This window comes from Mugil cephalus, chromosome 6 (assembly GCF_022458985.1).
Source record: "Mugil cephalus isolate CIBA_MC_2020 chromosome 6, CIBA_Mcephalus_1.1, whole genome shotgun sequence".
Taxonomy (NCBI): Eukaryota; Metazoa; Chordata; class Actinopteri; order Mugiliformes; family Mugilidae; genus Mugil; species Mugil cephalus.
The window spans coordinates 25,994,424-26,013,648 of record NC_061775.1 but is presented as its reverse complement, the minus strand read 5'-3'; the positions used below and the strand labels follow the sequence as shown (position 1 = coordinate 26,013,648).

Below are 19,225 nucleotides of genomic sequence, written 5' to 3'. Positions count from 1 at the left end.
CTCCCTGCATCACACTCATACTCCCTAAAATGTACACTACTTTGTCTGTGTGACAAGAAGCACACATAAACATGCAAGTATACGCAAACACACACACACAGAGATGCCTGGGAGGGATTAGGGTGCCTCTCACACTTGTGCTCCCCAATCAGGGAGTGTCTCGGTTTCACAGACCAGCTGTGGACTCCCTACCTACTGAATAAAGATTTACTGGCATCGGTAAACCAGGGTATCAAATCAATCACAACCTGAACAAGAAGAAGAAGAAGAAGAAGAAGAAGAAGAAGCGACATTTAACATTCATGGCTGTCAATAGATTAAAAGAGTAATTTAGTTTATCCACACTCGGTTTTAAATGGATACTTTTTTAAGTTTGTATTGCAGGTAGCCTGACGTGAACCTAGTGCTGTGACTGATCTGCTTGGAAGTCGTGTGTTTCCACTTCAACATTTCCGGCTGCTTCTCCATCTCCACAATTTTTTTTTTTTTTTTTGGATCAATGAAGATGGAACATATCAAGAAAAAGGTTAACTGAGGAGATTCGGATATACAAACATTTGTATGACTTTCTGCAAAACTTTCAGTCCCAAATGTTAAAAGTGAAGCAAAAAAAATCAGAAAGTGGAAACAAAAATTAACAGGCAAAAAAAAAAACACAGCGCCCACTAGTGTTTGGGTGGAGTTGTTACAGAATGAGCCAGACTGACGATATAAATAATAATAAAAGTATAAATGGCTCGCACTGGCGCCACTTACGGCGTCTGTCCCACAGAGCTATAACTTATGCATAATAATCCCATGTCTGCAACATTTTCTTCTGGTTAAGAGAGGAATTAATGCAGTAAATGCAGGTCACCCAAATCGGGGACTGTCCCTAGAAGTTGGAGACGTCTGGTCTCCCTAAAAAAAAAAAAAAACAACCAAACAACGTCTTCTTGTTCTGTTGCTTCATTTTTTTGGACCTTTCCATCTTCACCACGCCTCACAGTGACACAGTCACAACATGTGGGTTCAGAAGTGCAATGATGAAAATGGTCTGGTCTTTCTTATTTTAAGATTTATTTATTTATTTATTTATTTATTTAATAACTCTACCGGGTGTAATTCTGTCCTCTGCAGGGTTTTTTAGATTTAGACTTAGACTGAATCTCTTGTAGGCCTGCTTGCTCGTATTAACGTCTCATATTTTATCAGTATTTGCATAAAATTTAGGTAAAAATGTGGAAAAAGAAACGTCTGCCTACTGTACAACAGAATAGTTGTAATAAGACAAAATCAAATGGATTTGCAGAAGATTATCTCCCTGTTTTTTTTGCAAGATTGACATTTGAGAGTTGAGAATTTTGTGGAAAATATTTGAAAGGTTTTAGGTCTATTTTCTAAAAACAAAAAGATGAAACGAAAAAAGCAGCTTCATCATAATCTCGTGATGCACTCACGAGTCAATAAGAAACCAGGCTTCGGCCTCTGAAGCTTCTCTTTCTCACAAACTTTCTCATCGCCGCCAGCTGACTCCCCCCCTCCCTCGCTCCCTCCCTCCCTCCCTCCTGTCCTGGCCTGTTAAACCCCCAGCGGGGAGCCAAGCCTTCCCACCGGCAAACCCCCCACTCTTCTTTCTCCAGCAGCCAGCGCGCTCCCACTTTCCAGGTGGGAGGTAAGAGTTCTTTCTTTTGCATGTGTGGGGGAATTCAACCCCCCACCCTGCAAACCTGTCACCTTCCAAACCTGTCGAAATCCAGCACTGAACCGAAAGACAAACAGCCGAAGCCTCCGTGGCCCGGCGTAAACCCACTGCTGTTAAATTAGGTGGCATTATTTATCACTGTTATAGTCACATTATCTCCAGGATAATGAACGATGGACCACATTTTCTGAAGCAGAGGCGACATATTTAGTCATTATCCGTCAGTTTTAGTCAGAAACTTCCTGATTTATGTGATTTTCTGAGCTTCAAAGAGTCCAGATTTACTGTACGATGTGTCAATGCATCAATAAATATGTTTTTTATTTAGAAAAAAATCCTATTTTTCCAAAGTAAGGCACAAAAAACGTCAGTCAGTCTCTGCTTTCTGCAGGACTACAGGGTGCACGCCGTCCTGCAGGCTCCATATGAAAGCTGAGGACTCTGGTTACACAAGGCGGCGAGGAGAAAGGAGAGAAAAACAGAGCGGCAGCAGAAGAAGGAGAAGAGCATCTGCTTTCATCCTCAGCACAGCAGGGGAGAGCTTAGGCCTGTCACTCCGAGAGGGAGGAGACGGCCAGCTGCTGCAGCGTAGCACACAAAACAGTGAATATACTGGAGCACGGTTAAACCTCAGCGGTGTGATCATCCCTCTTTATTTGTTATTTATTGTAAAAGGCCTATTCCTAATGTTTAAGCTGTTAAACTACAAAAAGGACCTACAGGAAGTCAATCTAGATTCCAGGGATGTCACGTCCATCCAGCTGAACGGAGACACTTTTTAAACTCCTGCAGGCAGATATGAAGCTGGCGTATCTACGGTTAGTTTGTCATTAATCCTCATTTCCAATTATTAAAGAAAAAAACAATAAAACCTCCATAAATCTGACATAAAACTACATCAGCGCTTCCAAAAAGCTGCTCTCAAACCGGAGACGTCAGACGAGTTCGATGCAGCGGCTTTATTGAGTGAAACAGGAAAATAAACTCATCACTGGTGTCAAAGTTTCACTGCGCGCTTCCACAACACAGGATGGAGAGAGGCGGTCGGCTTGTTGTTTTATTTTTAGGAACGGCGAAGTCAAATTAAGCAAAGAAAACAAAGGGCGCTGCAGGTCCGTCATCGTGAGTGAGAGGTTTGGAGAAGTTTAACGCTAAATCTAAGGACAGAGCTTTGATCAGCCTCCACCACATAATGAAGTTTGATGTAAATGTAAAGCTACATATTTATTTTCTGGCCTCTCAGGTTCTGCTCATTCATGCTGGCTCAAAAAGTTCTGGTTGAAATTTTATTCTTTGCTCGAAAAGATTTAATGTTATAACGTCTTTCTGCTCTTTGAGGTTACACTCTAATGATTGAGAAATATAACGTCTGCGCTCCGTATGAAGACTTTTCTTTTTCTTTTTTAATTTGCAGATTTGCTGTTCTGTCTTTTTTTCTACGTTTTGTGTGTGCAAATCCTTCAACAAGTGACAACCTTCTGTCTTCTAGTCATTTCCAGTGGAAGCTGTAGATATGAAGCTAGTAACTGGTTGAACATACAACCATCAGGCATAACATTATGACCACCTTCCTAACATTTTGTAGGTCTCCCTCGTGCCTCCAAAACAGTTGTGACTCATCAGAGAATGAACATAAATGGTCTTTTGTGGTGTCCGGAAACAGGATGGAGTTAGTCGGGGGCCTTTGGGTCCTTTGTGGATCATCCCATAGATACTTCAGTTTGGGATCTAGTGAATTTGGAGGCCAGGTCAACACTTTGTGCTTTTTGAGTTGTTTTTGTGTGTGTGTGTCTGTGTCAGGCTGCATCCTGCTGGGTCGTTGCTACGTGGAGGTGTGGGGCGTGTGGTCTGGTGTAGGTGGCCGAACGAATGCCAGGTCCAAAAGTTTCCCAGCAGAACATTTAATTGTCACAAGATGGTTGTTGTTATTAACGTCTCCTACGAGTGGTCATAATGTTATGGCTGATCATCGTAACATTAAAGGCACCAACACAGATGAAACAATCTACCTTCAGTATAAAGCCAGAGATATTATAAAACATCACATCTTCTGAGTAAATCTAGTAAAGCTCCTAATAAGATCCGGGTCCATTTAGACTTCAGATGACCACATGTCCAAACGTTGGACCTGTCTCACCAGACCTTAGACAGGTCTCGACTGACTCTGTAACAGTCCTTTTCATTAGCTGTCTTCCAGCCAGGTACATCCGAAGGCCAACTCCTTTAGCCATCAGCCTCGAGCTGCGCTGCTGCCAAATACCGACAGCAAAGAAAAAAATAAAATAAAAATAAGAAAGAACGTTCTCAGAAAACCCCTGAACTTCACCGCGAGAAACGAGGACACCTCCCGGGTCAGGTTTCTGTCGAGCTGCAGTGGTTCCAGCTGAGATTTCAAGCCCATGCACATCCATGTAGAAACAAACACAACACCCGCCTACACACACACACACTCGGCTTTAACCTCGAATGGCCTCTTCACTAAAGGAGAATCTCTGCTATCGCACATCTGTCTGTTATCTCTTCTTCTATTGTTAGAGCAGCAGGAGGGAGTCACTTTTACTCAACCGTCCATTTATCTTCCTGCTAAATTATCTGAACGGTGGAGTTGCGCCGACGTTAACGTCCCTCTGGTAAAATGCCACAGTAAATACGCATCGTTTAGGGCTCGGTTAGGGCGAGAGTGTATCTCCCCTGGAGATCTAGTTCACGTCTCTCACCCAATATATTATTCCTATTATCAAATCTCTCCTCCTACACGGACCTGAGCCGGTTACACACGTCCTCAAACTCATCTAGGATTTTATGGCGGAAAAGTTGCAGGAATTTAACAGAACCTGCAGATTTTTTCAAACTAAGTTTTCACTTTAACTAGTTTATCGATGCAGTTAAAAAAAAAATCACAACAGATTAGATTAGGCCTTAAATAATAAAGTTTCTTTAGAGATGGAATGAGTCACTGAGGCAGTGGACATAATGAATTTAGAAAAAGTGTCTTTGAGTTGGAAAACAATGAGAATTATGTTGAAATTTTGACTGATTATGTTCTTATTGTGCATTTTTCTTCTTCTTCTTAGACTTAGACTCAACTTTATTGATATTCCTTTAGATTTTGCATATGAAACTTCTGAGATATAATAAGATGTGAAGCTGAGAGCAGCGCGGTGGGTGGGTGTTCAGGGATGGGGTTCCATATTTTTCCTTTTATTGTGTTGATTATATGTTTGTGTGTGTTTATAAATGTTTGCGTGTATATGTATATATATATATATACGTATATAAAAACAGAATTTCAAAATAAAAGGGCTTTGAAAGGGAAACTTATTCATTTATTTTAGAAAGTTGTAGACGTAACAGATCAAATGTCATTTAGGTTTTAGTTTTTTCTATTAACTTTATAAAACCCAGTCAAAATATGATAACTTTTGGTCCAAAATAGCTGACAAATCTTTTAATAATGTTGTCTTCTTTGTTAAAATATCTGTATGAAACAAGGACAAAATCTAGAGAATCTAAAGAATACGAGCATCAAAGCAGCTACTTTATACACTACAGATCAAAAGTTTGTAACAAAGTAACAGCACGAGTTCTGTGTATTTACTGCATAATCACACTTTGCTTTAACTGATATGCACCATTTTCCTCAATTTACCTTCAGGGGTTTACATATACGTTAGAATAAATGTCAGAAGAAACGAAGTCACAACGTCAGTGAAAAAAATCACAGTTTGCAGTATTCACTTCAACTCTTTGGATTTTGAGCGTCTCCATATAAATATCTATTGTGGAACGAATGCCTCGTTTATGCCATGATGTTGTCAAAGACAAATTTTCTAAGAAAGAAAAACTCAAACACCTGATAATTATAGCAAAAGTGTCTTCTGATAAGTTACTTCATATAATAATCATGTTTATTCTGTTGCAAATGTGATCGTTCTTCCAAACTTCTGGCCTGTAGTGTAGTTACTTTCCAATATAAACGCAGTTAAAGCAGGTCGATAGTTAACCAGGCTAATTAACTCGATGACAGATTTTTAAAGGCTCTTTGGGGACAAACTGGGCTCAGGTTTCCTCATGAATAAAGTGTTCATCCATCAGGCTGCATAAATGCACATGTTGCTGTGTGTGTTGAGGTTTTACTACTGAGCTGCTGCTGAGACTATGAGTCAAATTTCACCTGCAAACAATGACTCCACACACACACACACACACACACACACACACACACACACACACACACACACACACACACACACACACACACACACACACACACACACACACACACACACACACACACACACACACACACACACACAGCTGCTGTCATTTACTCATCCTGCTCGTGTGCGATGCCAAGTCAACGCGGCCGTAACTTCTGTCTCTTTCTCGCTAGACGATCTCTCGTGTGGGTGGGTGTTTGAGTGGGTGTGGGCGTCGCGAGGCCAGCGGGTGGGTTCAGGGGTCGGGGAAGTTGTGGCGGTAGTCAGGAGGTTTTGGGTGATGAAACCCAACGCTCCCTCTCCTCTGCCCTATTAGCTCCCATTTTTAGCCCTTTACCAGTCCAGCTGTGTTTATTAAAAGCTCACAGAGCAGGCGCAGCTATTTATCAGCTCCCTCCATCTCTGCTGTAAAGATCCAGGCAGACACGCACGTATTCGTGCACGTCACGGTGGCAAAAAGGTAAAACCAGGGGGCAGCAACATCAAAAACGTGTACCTGTGCTTTTTTTTTTCTCCATTCCTTAACACTGATCATGTGGTTTGTAGCACAGATATGAGGCAGAGACACCCAACCCCTGCACTGCAGGTATCCTCAGGATTAAATGCACAGAAAAAACTTCCAGGTAAGTAAAGCACAAAAAGGACATGTTTCAGAAACCAAAAGAGTGTATTGCAAGAGTTAGCTCTAGAGAATTCCTGGGGATCCTCATTGATGAGTTTCTTAATTGAAACCTCTTATCATTCCAGCCTTTTTGCAAAAAAATACTTTGGAGCTCATGCGTGTCCTTAGTCTCTGTTGAACATTCAGAATCACTCGATAGACTCTGCACACAATTACCTCCAGACTGTCCATTAACTAAACCATAAACTATGTAACCTCCATCCTATGCTCACCTACACCAGCAGGAACAAAAACTCAATCACTGGGAAAAGAAACAAAGATGCACCAGCTTTAGTAGATATGGAATGAGCCTGATGAGAAATGAAAAACGTCACAGTCCAGTTATATGTTACATGACAAAAATAAATATCACGTAAATGTGGTGGCGAGAAAGAAACTAAACTAAAACACAAAGAAATAGATCGTTTTATATTAGAACTGGACGTGTCCACCAACAACTAGATGCATCAAGATAATGAGCATTTATTGTTTTCTATGAATATGAGCCTAATATATTTGGGTTTTGAGCTGTCGATGCGCAAAAATTAAAAGATTTTCTAGACCCAGAATTTGGAGACTTCGTGCCTCCTGCAGCCTGGGACCAAGTTTAGGTTGTTGCCTCCACACACAAAACGGGCTGCGGGGGCAACAGGCTGAGTGAATAATCAGTTAATGAGCAGAGTAACTGATAACTGAAGTGATCTAGCATGCTGCAGATTACAAGGCGTAAGTATGCCGAACTGAAAACAGCTGCGGTAATTGGCAGTTTGTGGATGTGTTACAAATTGCGTGCGCTCTCTTTTGTTTAAACCAAGAAAAAAAAAGGAGTCGTGTACGAACATGTCCCACATCCACAGCCAAACATCCAAGTGTCCATCACACGTCTACCGCCCCAAGAAAATGTCAGATGACGCAGAGGCCCTTCTTTGCATGCCGAGTCGCTCTGGGGCAAACGCCTCGACGTTAAAAAAATTCAAAAAACCGCAGAGTGAATGTCGAGCTCACTGTACGAGCCGCCCGCAGCCTGCCCCCGCTGTCACCTCCCAGGCCAAAAAAACCGGTGTGATGAATGGCCCGCGGCTCTCATCAATCATCTGTGATTGGCCCCCCGATCTGCGCGGTGATTGGTTAATTAGCCTCATCTGTAACCATTACTGAGCGGAGAGAGAGAGGCAGCTGCGGCCGAAAAAAGAAAAAACAAACGAGGTGAAAAATGACACGTCGGAGAGGCCGTCCTGTCACCTCGCTGCCTCCGCACAATACCAGGAACCAGGCGGCAACGGGAGCGACCGCACGCACCTGGAGACGACCAGAACCTCACAGGTAATTATATTTTCAAAATAAATATGCGAACAAGACAAGAGCAGGGAGGAGGCGGAGGAGGAGGAGGAGGAGGAGGCCATGTGAGCCACGTCTCATCTGGCAACAGTTGCTCGTCTACTACAGGAAGGAGAACAGCAACGCCAGCTCCGGTCGGGAAAAGTAAGAGCCGCTTATTGATATGTCAAAGGAAAGTTTCTGGTAACTGGGTGGCAGCCGCCCGACAAAGTGGCACAAAACACCGGGCGGTTAAAAGGTTAAGTGACGGAGAACGAAAAAAAAACCCCAAGGTGGGAGAGGAAACGGACGAAAAGACGAAGGGGGAAAGCGAAGCAGGACGGAGCCCGAGGGGGAGAGGAAAAGGCCAAAAAAACCACCAAGACGACTTGAGAGCTCGCGCTCCCTCCCAGCCAAACCTCTTCTCTTGCACAGGAAATGGTTCTCTGCAGGCCAGAAGGGGAGGAGATGTAGGGGGGCAGCGGGGGCTCCAACCAGCTGTACCCACCATGGGCCAAGTCAAGGAGGCTGGCTCAGAAGAACAGACTTTAATAATAATAATAATAAAAAATAAAAAATGGCCGACTGCTACATCTTAGTTCTTCTTTTCTCCCCTGATTGCCGAGTCAGAAGTTTATCCAGAATATCCTTAGGGAGCCACACACGGCGAAACGATTCAAATCATAAAAACCCAAAAAGACCAAATTTGAGGCAAATGAGATCAGGAGGATTTAAATGATTCTGCTTCCAGCTCTATTTGGTAAAGATAAAGGGCTCCATTGAGAGAAGCCGGGGCAGCTCCAGGTCTGCCTCCCTCCCCGTCTGCCTGGCTGGGACGGACACCCGATACCCGTCTGAGACGATGCCCAGCCAGCCGCACGCCTTCAGACGTCGTTAACGAAGACACACAGCACGCCCCCCCTGCCACCCGCAATCCATCCACAGCCAATTACAAGCAATTTCCCTGTCCTGGGTGGGGTGGGGTGAGGAGAGAGAGGGGAGGAAAGGCAGTTGTCAGCCTAAAGCAGACACACATGGTTCTGTTTACTGATTGCCAGTTGTTTGGCTTCGCCATGGCAACACAGTGCTGCCGGTGGCTGGGTGGACGTTTTCAAAGTGAAGCGGACGGAGGCAGAAAAGTGTGTGTGTGGTGGGGGTGGAGGGGGTGACAGTCGCGGCCTTTGATGGTCTGCAGGGTGGGGTGAAGCTGAGATGGTTCACTTATGCATAATGTACAAACACGCGTCTGTTTCCCTTCTTCCCTCCAGATCCCCTGAAGACCCCCCCCCCCCCTCCCCCTCCTCCTCGCTCCATCCCTCAGTTCCCCTCAGCACCTCCAGCTTCTGTTTGGCTTCCCCGAAATCCACCTTTTTCTTTTTTCTTTTTTTTTTTAATCGAAACAGGAGACGCGCGGCGAGGAGGTGCCTGATTCACCAGAGCTGGAATGTCGGCGGTTCCCACAGGAAACCTGGAGCGTTTCAAGCTACGGGCGTCCTGGACAAGGCACGCACAAATCCAGCAACACCAGGGGTTTCACAACACAACTGGTCAGTCGGGCTGACAAGATGGAAGGTTGCTCAATAAAAACCGACAACCAGCATTTTACAAGCAAAGAGAATAAGAATCAGTCATATTCTGTATATATAAGGAGATAAATGTGAAGAGACACTCGTTCTTTTTCTATCTGTAAACATTTAACCTAATATTTATTATTGAAGAATTAATCCCAAGGGGATTATTACAATTATAATAAGAACACACGCATCAATGTAAAGAAAATATATAATATATACTGTATATATATGAATATGTATGTGTTCCAAGTAGATGCTCTATAATAATATTGAATACAGGTTAATGTAGGAAATTACTGCAGAAAAATTATAAGTTTATTAATACTCCTATAGTACAGACATGACCATCTGGCACTATAGATTTATCTTATTTAAAAAAAAAAGAAAGTTTTGCATATAGAAGCAGGAACATTATACTGATATTAATATTAAATGAGTCCTCAGTGGGTGGAGCCAATGAATACAAATCACAACATCTTAAATCGGGAAATAAAAACCCTCCTAAATTGTCCCAGAACTTTAAAATGTTTTAAAAACAATGTTTCTTACATTTTAATTCTTGCTTTATTTGTGTCAAAGTGACAAATAAATGTAACGTGCCATCGTGTGTGAGCACATCGTCCTGGTTCCTCTCTTATTTATTTATTTATTTTGTGGCAGAAGGTTGGTCTGGAGTCTCTCCGTGGGGAACTGATTATGCAAATCTTCAAATCTTTATGTGTTGTTGATGGACAGAGGAGTAGACGTCATCTGAGAGGAGGAGCTGAATTTATTTACAGTTAAATGTATCTGAGCGGTTGAAGGACGACACAAGTGGATGCAGATTATTTTTACCCTCAAGGAGAAACATCTCACCATCCACACGTTTCTGCAGAAGCCTGTGGAAGTTGCCATGTCAGAATTCTACTTCGCATTTTGCCCATTTCTTTGCTATCTATAGCTAAAAGCTAACGTTGACAGCTACTGAAGCCATGGAAACGTAGCGTAGCGTAGCACGGGTAGCATCAGACTTCAGGAACAAGGTGGATACTAGACGGGTTCTGCTAAAGGTTTTAATTTTGCATTAGTGCTTTCTCTCTATTTGTATTATCACTGATGGTGCATAAATAAATTTAACTGAAATGGACACCTAATTATATATAATTAAATCTGGCTACGCCTTCCTAGCTTCTCCCCATCAGCCTCTTTATTTCTGTTCTTCTGTGAAGTCTCGTCCTACAGGAGACAAGATAAGCCGCGTTGATGTTCTCAGGTTGGAATAAGACATATGGCAGATTCATTTATTCCGATGGAAACAAACTTCTTTTTGATCGACTTTGACTGCGAAATGTGCAGCTTCTAAAGTTTGCTTGGCGTATTCCATCATCATTTCACATCTGTCAGAGAAAAATGAAAAGGACCTTTTATGTCCAGAAATTAGTCAAACTTCCTACCACAGGATCCAAAAATGATTCTGTGTGGTTACGCAGGCTATGACTGACCGAGTCTTCCAGTAAAAAGACGGTGGATGATGCGTCTCTGACGCCACGGATGCGTCGGGGGCTCCGCCCTGACGGCGTGAGCTAACCCCCGCGCCGCCACTTCGCTCTGACGCAGTGACCCCACACCGCGCTCCGCAGTTAAACCGAAGAGCCCAAGTTAAATCTCAAAGAGCGGCCTCCCCCCCGCCGCCTCCGCCACCGTCACCTTCCTAATAACAACACGGCCCCGCCGCGAGGGGTCTGTCAGACATGGCAACCCCGTCGAGCCTTTCATCTCCAACCTTAACCTATCGCACACTTCCACACACATGCAGGAATGTTCGCTCCCCCAGAAAGAAAGACACACACACACGCACACACGAGTTTTCAGAAACACTGGGCTCCGTCTGCTCCCGGACGCCGTGACCCCGCTGTTCGTTTCATCTCCCCGCTCGCCGCTCCCCTCTCCCCGCTCGCCGCCGCTGGCACCGTTAGCACAAACACAGTATTTCTGTCATCATCCCGGGGACGCGGCGGCGTTCCCCTTAATATCTTTCTTTCTTCTGCAGGCGTTGGGAGAATGGCGGCGGAGACCCGGAGGCATCTGGGACATGGGTGAGTTGTGGGAAACCAGAGTGCAGTCTGTGGCCTCGCAGCATGCGGCACTCTCCCTCTACTTCTCTATCTCTGTTTCTCTTTTGGCAGAGAATCATAGGAGGCTTCATGCAGATCGCATATTGTGGCCTCAAATGATCTGGGAAAACATTGCCCTGTTTAATGCTATGTGCACATCTGAACCCCGTTCAACTCTGAAGCAGTGCACGCACTGTTTTTTTTTTTTGTTTTGTTTTTTTTTGTGTGTGTGTGTGTGTGTGTGTGTTTCTCTGGGCTTGTGTGCGGTGTAACAGCGGTGTGTGTTTTACCTCCACGTAGTCCTTGGCGTGGCCCCAGTCCCTCTTGGAGTCCAGGTTGCCCAGGCTGAAGCTCTCCAGTTGGCCCAGGTGGATCTTTGCCACAGAGCGGCTGATCTTACGCGTCACAAAGTTTGCACCTAAAAACACACACACACACACACAGAGTACGTTGAAGAGAAAACGCTTTATTGGCATCTTCTGAATTCATTTATTAATCAAACGCAGGCTAGAAATGTTACAGAGTTCGGTCCAAGACACACAAACAGAGAAGAAACAAGCAGCAGATAAACGAAATCAAGTTTAGAGAAACCTCCGCCGCCGCGCACACACACACACACAGGCTTCCAAAACACTAGTCCAAGCCTCCTTTAAAAGAAGGCAAAAATAAAAAAATAAGCCGCGGCCAAATCAATTCGTTACTACGATCATGAGACAGCCACTAGACCAATTTAGCATTCTTCGTTTTTTCCTCCCTTTTTCAGTGTTTCGCTGTCAAATCGTGGGCCGGACACCAACACAAATCTCAGAGCGTCAGTCTGTAACCCTAACCCTAACCCTAACCACACACACAAAAAAAAAAAAAAGAAGAAGAAGAAGAAGAATCAGGGGGAAGAAGTTCTACAGAGAGACGACAATCGAATCGGACCACCCTGGATCTGCCTGAGCAGCGTTCGAGTCCAGAATCACCGGCACCGACGGCCAACTCATCTGCCAGAGACCTCAGCGGTGCTCTTCATCTGAGTCGACACACGTGGCGATATTATCTGCCGGGGGGGGGAACTCATGGCTGTGTCTGCGCCGCTAGAAGGGCTAGAGGCGTTCTGGCGGGACACCGTGGGCCGGTGTCGTGTTCTCTGCCGAGGAGAACTTGTGAATAAATCCAGTTTTCCGACCCGAACGCAGCTTTAAACAGATGGGAATCAACGCTAAATATCAGGGTATCGCATCTAATAAAGCCACCGTCTTAGCCCCAACTGCTTATTAGGACTCGAGGAGTTAAAGTCTGGTTTGTCTCCTCTGTCAAATGTTCAAAAGGCTAAAAGGAAGACGTTTGGGGATATGTGAAAATATGATTTCAAAGGACAGTTTGAAGCTTGCATCAAAGTCGCCTATTTTTAGCTCGCACAACATCGCAACTGTACATAAATCTCCCACAACCTTGCGTGAACCTCTCTGCGATCTCCTAAGAGCTCCTCCATGCTGTTTCTCCAAAACTCATCGTGCTCAAGATGAATGTCGCCTTTTCAGCCCGGGCCATAATAGCGCGGCTCTGTCTCGACACTGTATCCCTGTTCCCCCTGACATGGAGCAGAGCCTCCGTTTTAGACGCAGGAAAATCCCATGAACCCAATCATGCGAACGCACCAAATTTGTAGTAATTATTTCATAGGAAAGCGACAGCCCTGGGCCTCGGCTGAGCAGAAACAGAACAGGGGAAGGTTAGACACGCTTATTTAAGAAAATACAGCGCGTTGTGTGTTGGTAGCGGGTCGCACGGCCCCCGTGTCAGCGCTGCTCTGTCGCCGCGTCGAGCCAGCGCTTAATGAAGTTTAAATGAGGCTCTGTGCACCCGTCCAACTTCCTTACTTTCACACAACCACTTCTACATCAACAATCAAAGCCGTCTATTGTTCTCGACTTCTTGAATCGATATTTATTTAGAAATAGCGCGTGTCCGCAAACCGTAGATAAATCGCAGATGGAAACCCCCCTTTTCGATGTCAGATCCGTCCTGTCTTTGCATGATCAGCTCGCATGGCCCCGGGGCCCTTCTCGAACCTGGCAGGTCATCTGTTCTGGCACATACCACCGCCTCTGCTAACTGTAGTCAACAATTATTCATCTGCCACTGACACATACAGTCAGTTCCTGATTGTCAGTTGTGCTCTCTTGCATATCAGCCAGACAGGCTCTTAACCCGTCACAGGGTTTGGTTACATTCGCGGTGCAGCTGCAAACATGTGATACGGGGGGATGTATGTCGTACACCGATCAGCCACAACATTAAAACCACTGAGTATTTCTTGACCACCAGCTGGGAAGGAAACTTTTGGACGTCTTGCACGGCTGCACGCTTTCTTTTTCAGCTGGTTCGAGCTGCACGACTACGGCCAAAATAATAATCACGATGATTCATCATGTTGGGGAAAACATCTGGATTTTCATGGCGCTACTTTCAAACAAACAATATCCAGGCAGTTTTCAGTGCAAAATGAAACTTTAAAGTAAACAAATGCTCAAAAAAAAGTCTAGTTTGTGTAAATTTTACACAATAATTTAAAACATTTTCTTATGCATTAACTCTCACAAACTTTTTTATATGATTGAACAGATTAATTGTGTTTCCTTGCAGGACGACTCTTTGCATATAACTTGCTGTTGTTTTACATCAAATCCAAAACGTGTCAGGAAAATGGACGTAGATCACTTTTAAGGCGCTACCTCTTCACCACGATGCTTCTCTCTCAACATGATGACTTAACCTCCGGAGACCCGGCGTCCTCATATGGGGACGTTATGTTTTCGGTTTGTGGCAGCTCATTTAGTCCAGTTGTCCTCATAAATGGACGCTTTTGTCTTGTTAGCGAAGAGTTGATACGTTTGTTTATTTATTCTTATTAACTTTTCTAGTTCGATATGATGTGCAAATTTAACAAATTAACAGAGGATGTTGGTGAATTCATCGTTTCAAGTTTTATACTTTGGTTCACATTGGTGACTTAAATTGTAATATACACTGAAACAATTCCTCATGTCCTCATAGTTTCTTTCTTTTATATTTCTAATCTGAAATACCTTAAAGAAATTAAGCTGCATTCTAAACAAATTACTGGGTCTCAGGAGGTTAATGCTGCAAGTCTTGTTGTTATTTAAGCAGCTTAATGAAGCCTTAACCATGCACTCGCCCCGTGGTGGTTGGTTAGAAATGCAGCAGGTTCATTTAATCGTAGCAGCCATGATCACGATTATGCGCTGGTGCTAGCAAGTTCAATAATTTAGTAACAAAAACTAAAAATTAGTAGCGCACACAGGTGGAGATTTAGTTAACGTGTTCATTGGCAAAATTAATTAAACTTAGCTTTTTAGGGGAATCAGGGTGAAGTGTGTTTTAACATAATGTATTAGTATATTAATCTAATAAAGGGCAAAATCCTTTAAACTAAATAAATTGTTTTACTTATGACTTTCAGGAAAAAATAAATAATAAAAAAAGCCAAAAGTGGCTCCTTGAACAGCACCGGTTATTGGCTGCATCCATTAGCTCAAACAGGGCTCAAAAAATAGGGCTACGTGATCCCACAATGCATTGTGCGTCACAAGCGTCATTTTTCCCGGTCAAATATTGTCGTTTACATTAGTTCTCTATTCACGAATCTGCCACTTTAAGGAGCGCCGGTAAATTTCACATAGCAACAGATGAACTGTTCAGGTTCTTTAGTCGTGTGGGTGAGGGCCAGGTCCTGGTATTCACTCATGTGGATGTTACTTAGACATGCACCACCCACCTAGACCAGACCAGACGACCCCCCCACCCCACAGCAATGACCCAGCAGGATGCACACACAAAAACACTCAAAAAACATGCGCAAAAAACAGCTTGATGATCCAGTATCTGAGGGATGATCCACATAGAGAGGCCCCTCCCCTCAACCCATACAACCCAAAAAAATATTAGGAAGGTGGTCATAATGTTATGGCGGCCCGGTGTCTCGGTACCCGGGGGGGGGCGAGGCCACGGAACGAGAGCCCAGATTGGCTGCGGGGCAGAGGTTTGATTTGATCCGGCGTCCAAGCGAAACTCACATCCGCAGGTTAAACGCAGGTTGTGAAAACTCTGCGGAGTCGAGTTGGCCCTTAAAGAGGTGGCAGAGGTGCACGGCGTAGCCCCGGTGCCCCGATCGCTAATAAAGTCCATTATTCCCCCCCCCGCCCCCCAGAGCACACCTGTAGCCTCGTTGTAAAGCTCACACCTCTGTTTGGAGTGGCTCGGCTCCCTGCCGTCTCTAATTGGTGCTGCGCTGACCAGAGCGTGGGCCCTTAATGGAGCGGGCTGCCTGGCCGCGGACAAAGCCTGCTCTGTTACTGGCCCGGGTGTTAATGTGTTTCCTTTACTGGCAGCGGCACTGCAGGACGGCCAGGAGGAGGAGGAGGTGGAGGAGGTGGGTGCAGGGGAGACGGGGGGGGGGGGGATTCGAAGCCCAAACGGGGCAGCGGTGGCCGTTTAACCTCGCCCGCGGCCCCGGCGGAAAGTCTAATAAAACCACGGGCCGTGAAAATTGAGCAGACAGCAAAACCCATGCCAGAAACTGACACTCACTCTCTTTTTACAAACCCCCCCCCACCACCCACCACCCACCCACCCACCACCCCCTCTTTCTCATTCTCATTTTCTCCTTTTTTTTTATTTCCACCATCCCTTTTCAGGCAAGCAACAGGAAAAACTCGCAGGCTTCGTTGGCACAGCTGGGCTCGAGGAGGAGAAATGTATGGAGATGTCTCCCGTCCGTCCAGACAGGACGGGGACAGGAGCTGTCAGTTTGAGGGTTAGTCGGGGGGGGGGGGGGGGGGTCCAGTTACTCAACAGAATCTGTTGTTTGGAAGCTAACGGGAGGCGACTTTACGAAGACTCAGCCCTCACACACACACCCAGACCTCATGTCATTTATTTTACTGTCTCAGAGTCTATTTATGGGCATTTACTGATTGAGATTCAACCGCAGTCGTGATATATTCAGCCAGTTGTTTTAGAGACGTAACGTCGTGGTCGCGGCCTCGGCCTGAATCGGTGCATTAGCTCTGGAAAAAACTGAAAACATGAATCACGCCAAACATTTATCAAGTTGAGCCGCGCGTGTGCACAGGTAGAACATCGACTTCCTTCCCGAGCCGAGTCGTCTCCTCCAGCTTCTGGACCTGCCGTGTGTTTTTCAATCACCGTGTAAATTTTGTTCCCGGGCCTCGACTTTGCAGGATGTTACCAAGTTCTCCCCCGTCTTTAATAAAGGCCGCGCAGTGGCTCGCTAACCCAGACCGTTTTTTTTATTTTTTTTAATGAACCACGTTCTAAAAATAGGCCCGCGGATTGCTTTGCTTTGCTTTTTTTCTTTAAAAAGCTCAACACAAAGACTCGCTCCAAGTATTTTCCAGATATTTGACGGAGGAGTCATTTCTGTCGTGAGCCTGTCTGAACTGGCCCACGTTTTGAAGGTGGAAAGAAAGAAAAGGGGGGGGGAGAAAAAAATAGCCGAAACGCAATTTCGATTGCCACAGGGTTGTCATAGAAACTCTTTGGGTTGCCTCAACACAGGGTTTACACACCTGTTTTGGAACTCAACCAGAACTGCAAATCCCATAATCCCTCTCTGTCTTTGAGAAATGGCCCTGGGGAGTGAAAGGCTTTGTGGTAGATTTAAAGTGAAAAAATGCAGCTCCTTAATTTCCATCTCCGCTCCCACACTTTCTGCAATTTAAAAATGAACGCATCCTGAGCTCAAATCCAAAATTTTATCTGCGCTGAGTTATGGACGAAAAACACTTTAACGTGCGAGAGCTCTGCAAGAGTGATTCTGCAGCAGGAATCTTCACCGGGTCAGGGGTTGGCCAAATTCCACCCGGACCAAAAGACCTGTCAGTGTCTGCCATCATCGGTTGCTGTTGCACAATTCGCGTTCTGACTGATGTTCGGAGCCTCGGCGGAGGGAGAATAGTTGCGCTGCGTCCAAGATAGGTCACGCGCTCACCTCCGCCAACATAGCGTCTATTCACACCTGACAGAGCCGCTGCTGCTGCTGCTGCCTTCGCTCTGGGCTGACTCAACCGACAGGGAGGGCACGGAGAGAGAAAGAAATGTGACGCAAGGAGATTTGGAGCGGAGCTCGAGAGTTGCGAAGTAAAAAAAGACAAAGAACAGGAAGGTCACTTCTAATTAATTGGGGGAGAGGGTGATGCAAGCAAAACGGACCGAGGGCACAGGGTGCGTAAAGGTGTGGAGAAAGAAAGGGGAGGTGTGGAGAAAGAGAGGGGAGTGCGTGATGTATGTTCTTGAACTCCCGACGCTGACAGCACCACCTCCACGCTCGCAGAGCCGAGAGGGAATGAGACACCGCTTCACCCCTGCTACGGAAAACAAAGATGTAATTGTGCCTGGCAGCGTCCGGGCAGTTTGACGAAATCAAAAAAAGTAGAGAGATATAGCGTCATCCTCTGAGTGAGTTTCGGTCGGGGTTTTGCTTCCCCCGCTGAGGCTCCGCCGTGGGCCTGGCAAAGAGAGGCGACACGGCGCGCTCGACTTGTGGCGCAATTGCGCCCGCTCGAAGCCAGCACTCCGTCAACAAGACTCCCGGTTGCCACGGCGACCCGGGACAACAAACACCGATTAGTGGGCGGCAACAGGGATGAGCGAAGGTAAGGAGCTCAGTGACCACGTGACGTGTGTGAAACCGAGGTAGGCTGAGGTAAGAGGGGTGGAGGGGGGGGAGGGAGGAAGGCGTTCAGGGAGGAGAGGCCTCCATCATCAGCTTCGCTTTGAGGGTTTTAGGCTCGGCTCTTCACCTGGCCGTAGTTCAAGCTGGTGTTTAGGCTTTAGCTTTTCGCTCAGCTCTTTTCTCATCACAACACTCGGTGAAACTGGAAACCGAGAGACAAAAAAAAAAAGTGCACCGACCGGGCTCCGTCTTAAAAGATACCGCCCCAAAAATCCCCCCTCGACGTCCAGCCGCCGAGTCGTTCCCAGCCCCCGAAATGAGATTTTTCCTTTGAAAAAATAACCCTTTCCCAATACACGGAGAGAAAACGTATCCTCTTGCAAATCCGTCATGCGATCTGACCTTTTTCGGCTCAATCGCAACAAAAGCAGAAAGATGAGGCCGGGGCATGTGGAGGCTGAGCGACTGTTTTAAAGGGCAGTGCTATTCTAACTTCCCCGATGCTAACTCCGCTAACAAAACTGTATATTATTCTATACTGCCAACCGTGAACCGCAGCGCTCTGAGGGAGGCCTCCGGGCTACGAGCGTGGTGCTGCTGCTCCGTAGCATCATAAAAAACATATCGCCGTGCAACGCGCTGCTACTAATGACAATAAATTCAAAAGAGGGTTTTGTGTTTTGTTGTGAAAATTTCATTTTCAAGTGCCACGCGGATTGCTGAACATAATGACCGAATAAACATACGTGCTGGTTATTTGACTTTCTGAGAGACCGGATTATTGAACTGTCTCAGGTGTCACGGCAATATGGGATCTATTTAGCACCCCAGCTAAAGCTAATCCCTCTCTTCAGAGTTGGCGTGGGGAATGTTTGTTATGGCTAACAACTAAGCTAACCAGAAAAAGAAGAGAGCGAGCTTGCGGTGTGAACCGGTCGGCGGTTGCGTTCCTCTGTTTGCTTTCTTTCAC

At 45.5% G+C, this 19,225-nt stretch overlaps 1 protein-coding gene across 1 annotated transcript in view; it reads right to left on the bottom strand.

Moving 5' to 3' along the window:
* gmds (GDP-mannose 4,6-dehydratase) overlaps positions 1-19,225 on the bottom strand; it is a 180,963-nt gene that overhangs the window by 88,803 nt on the left and 72,935 nt on the right. Inside the window, exon 7 of the mRNA XM_047587442.1 lies at positions 11,840-11,967. Within this exon, the coding sequence (XP_047443398.1) occupies positions 11,840-11,967 (128 nt within the window). The remainder of the gene's footprint in view (positions 1-11,839; positions 11,968-19,225) is intronic.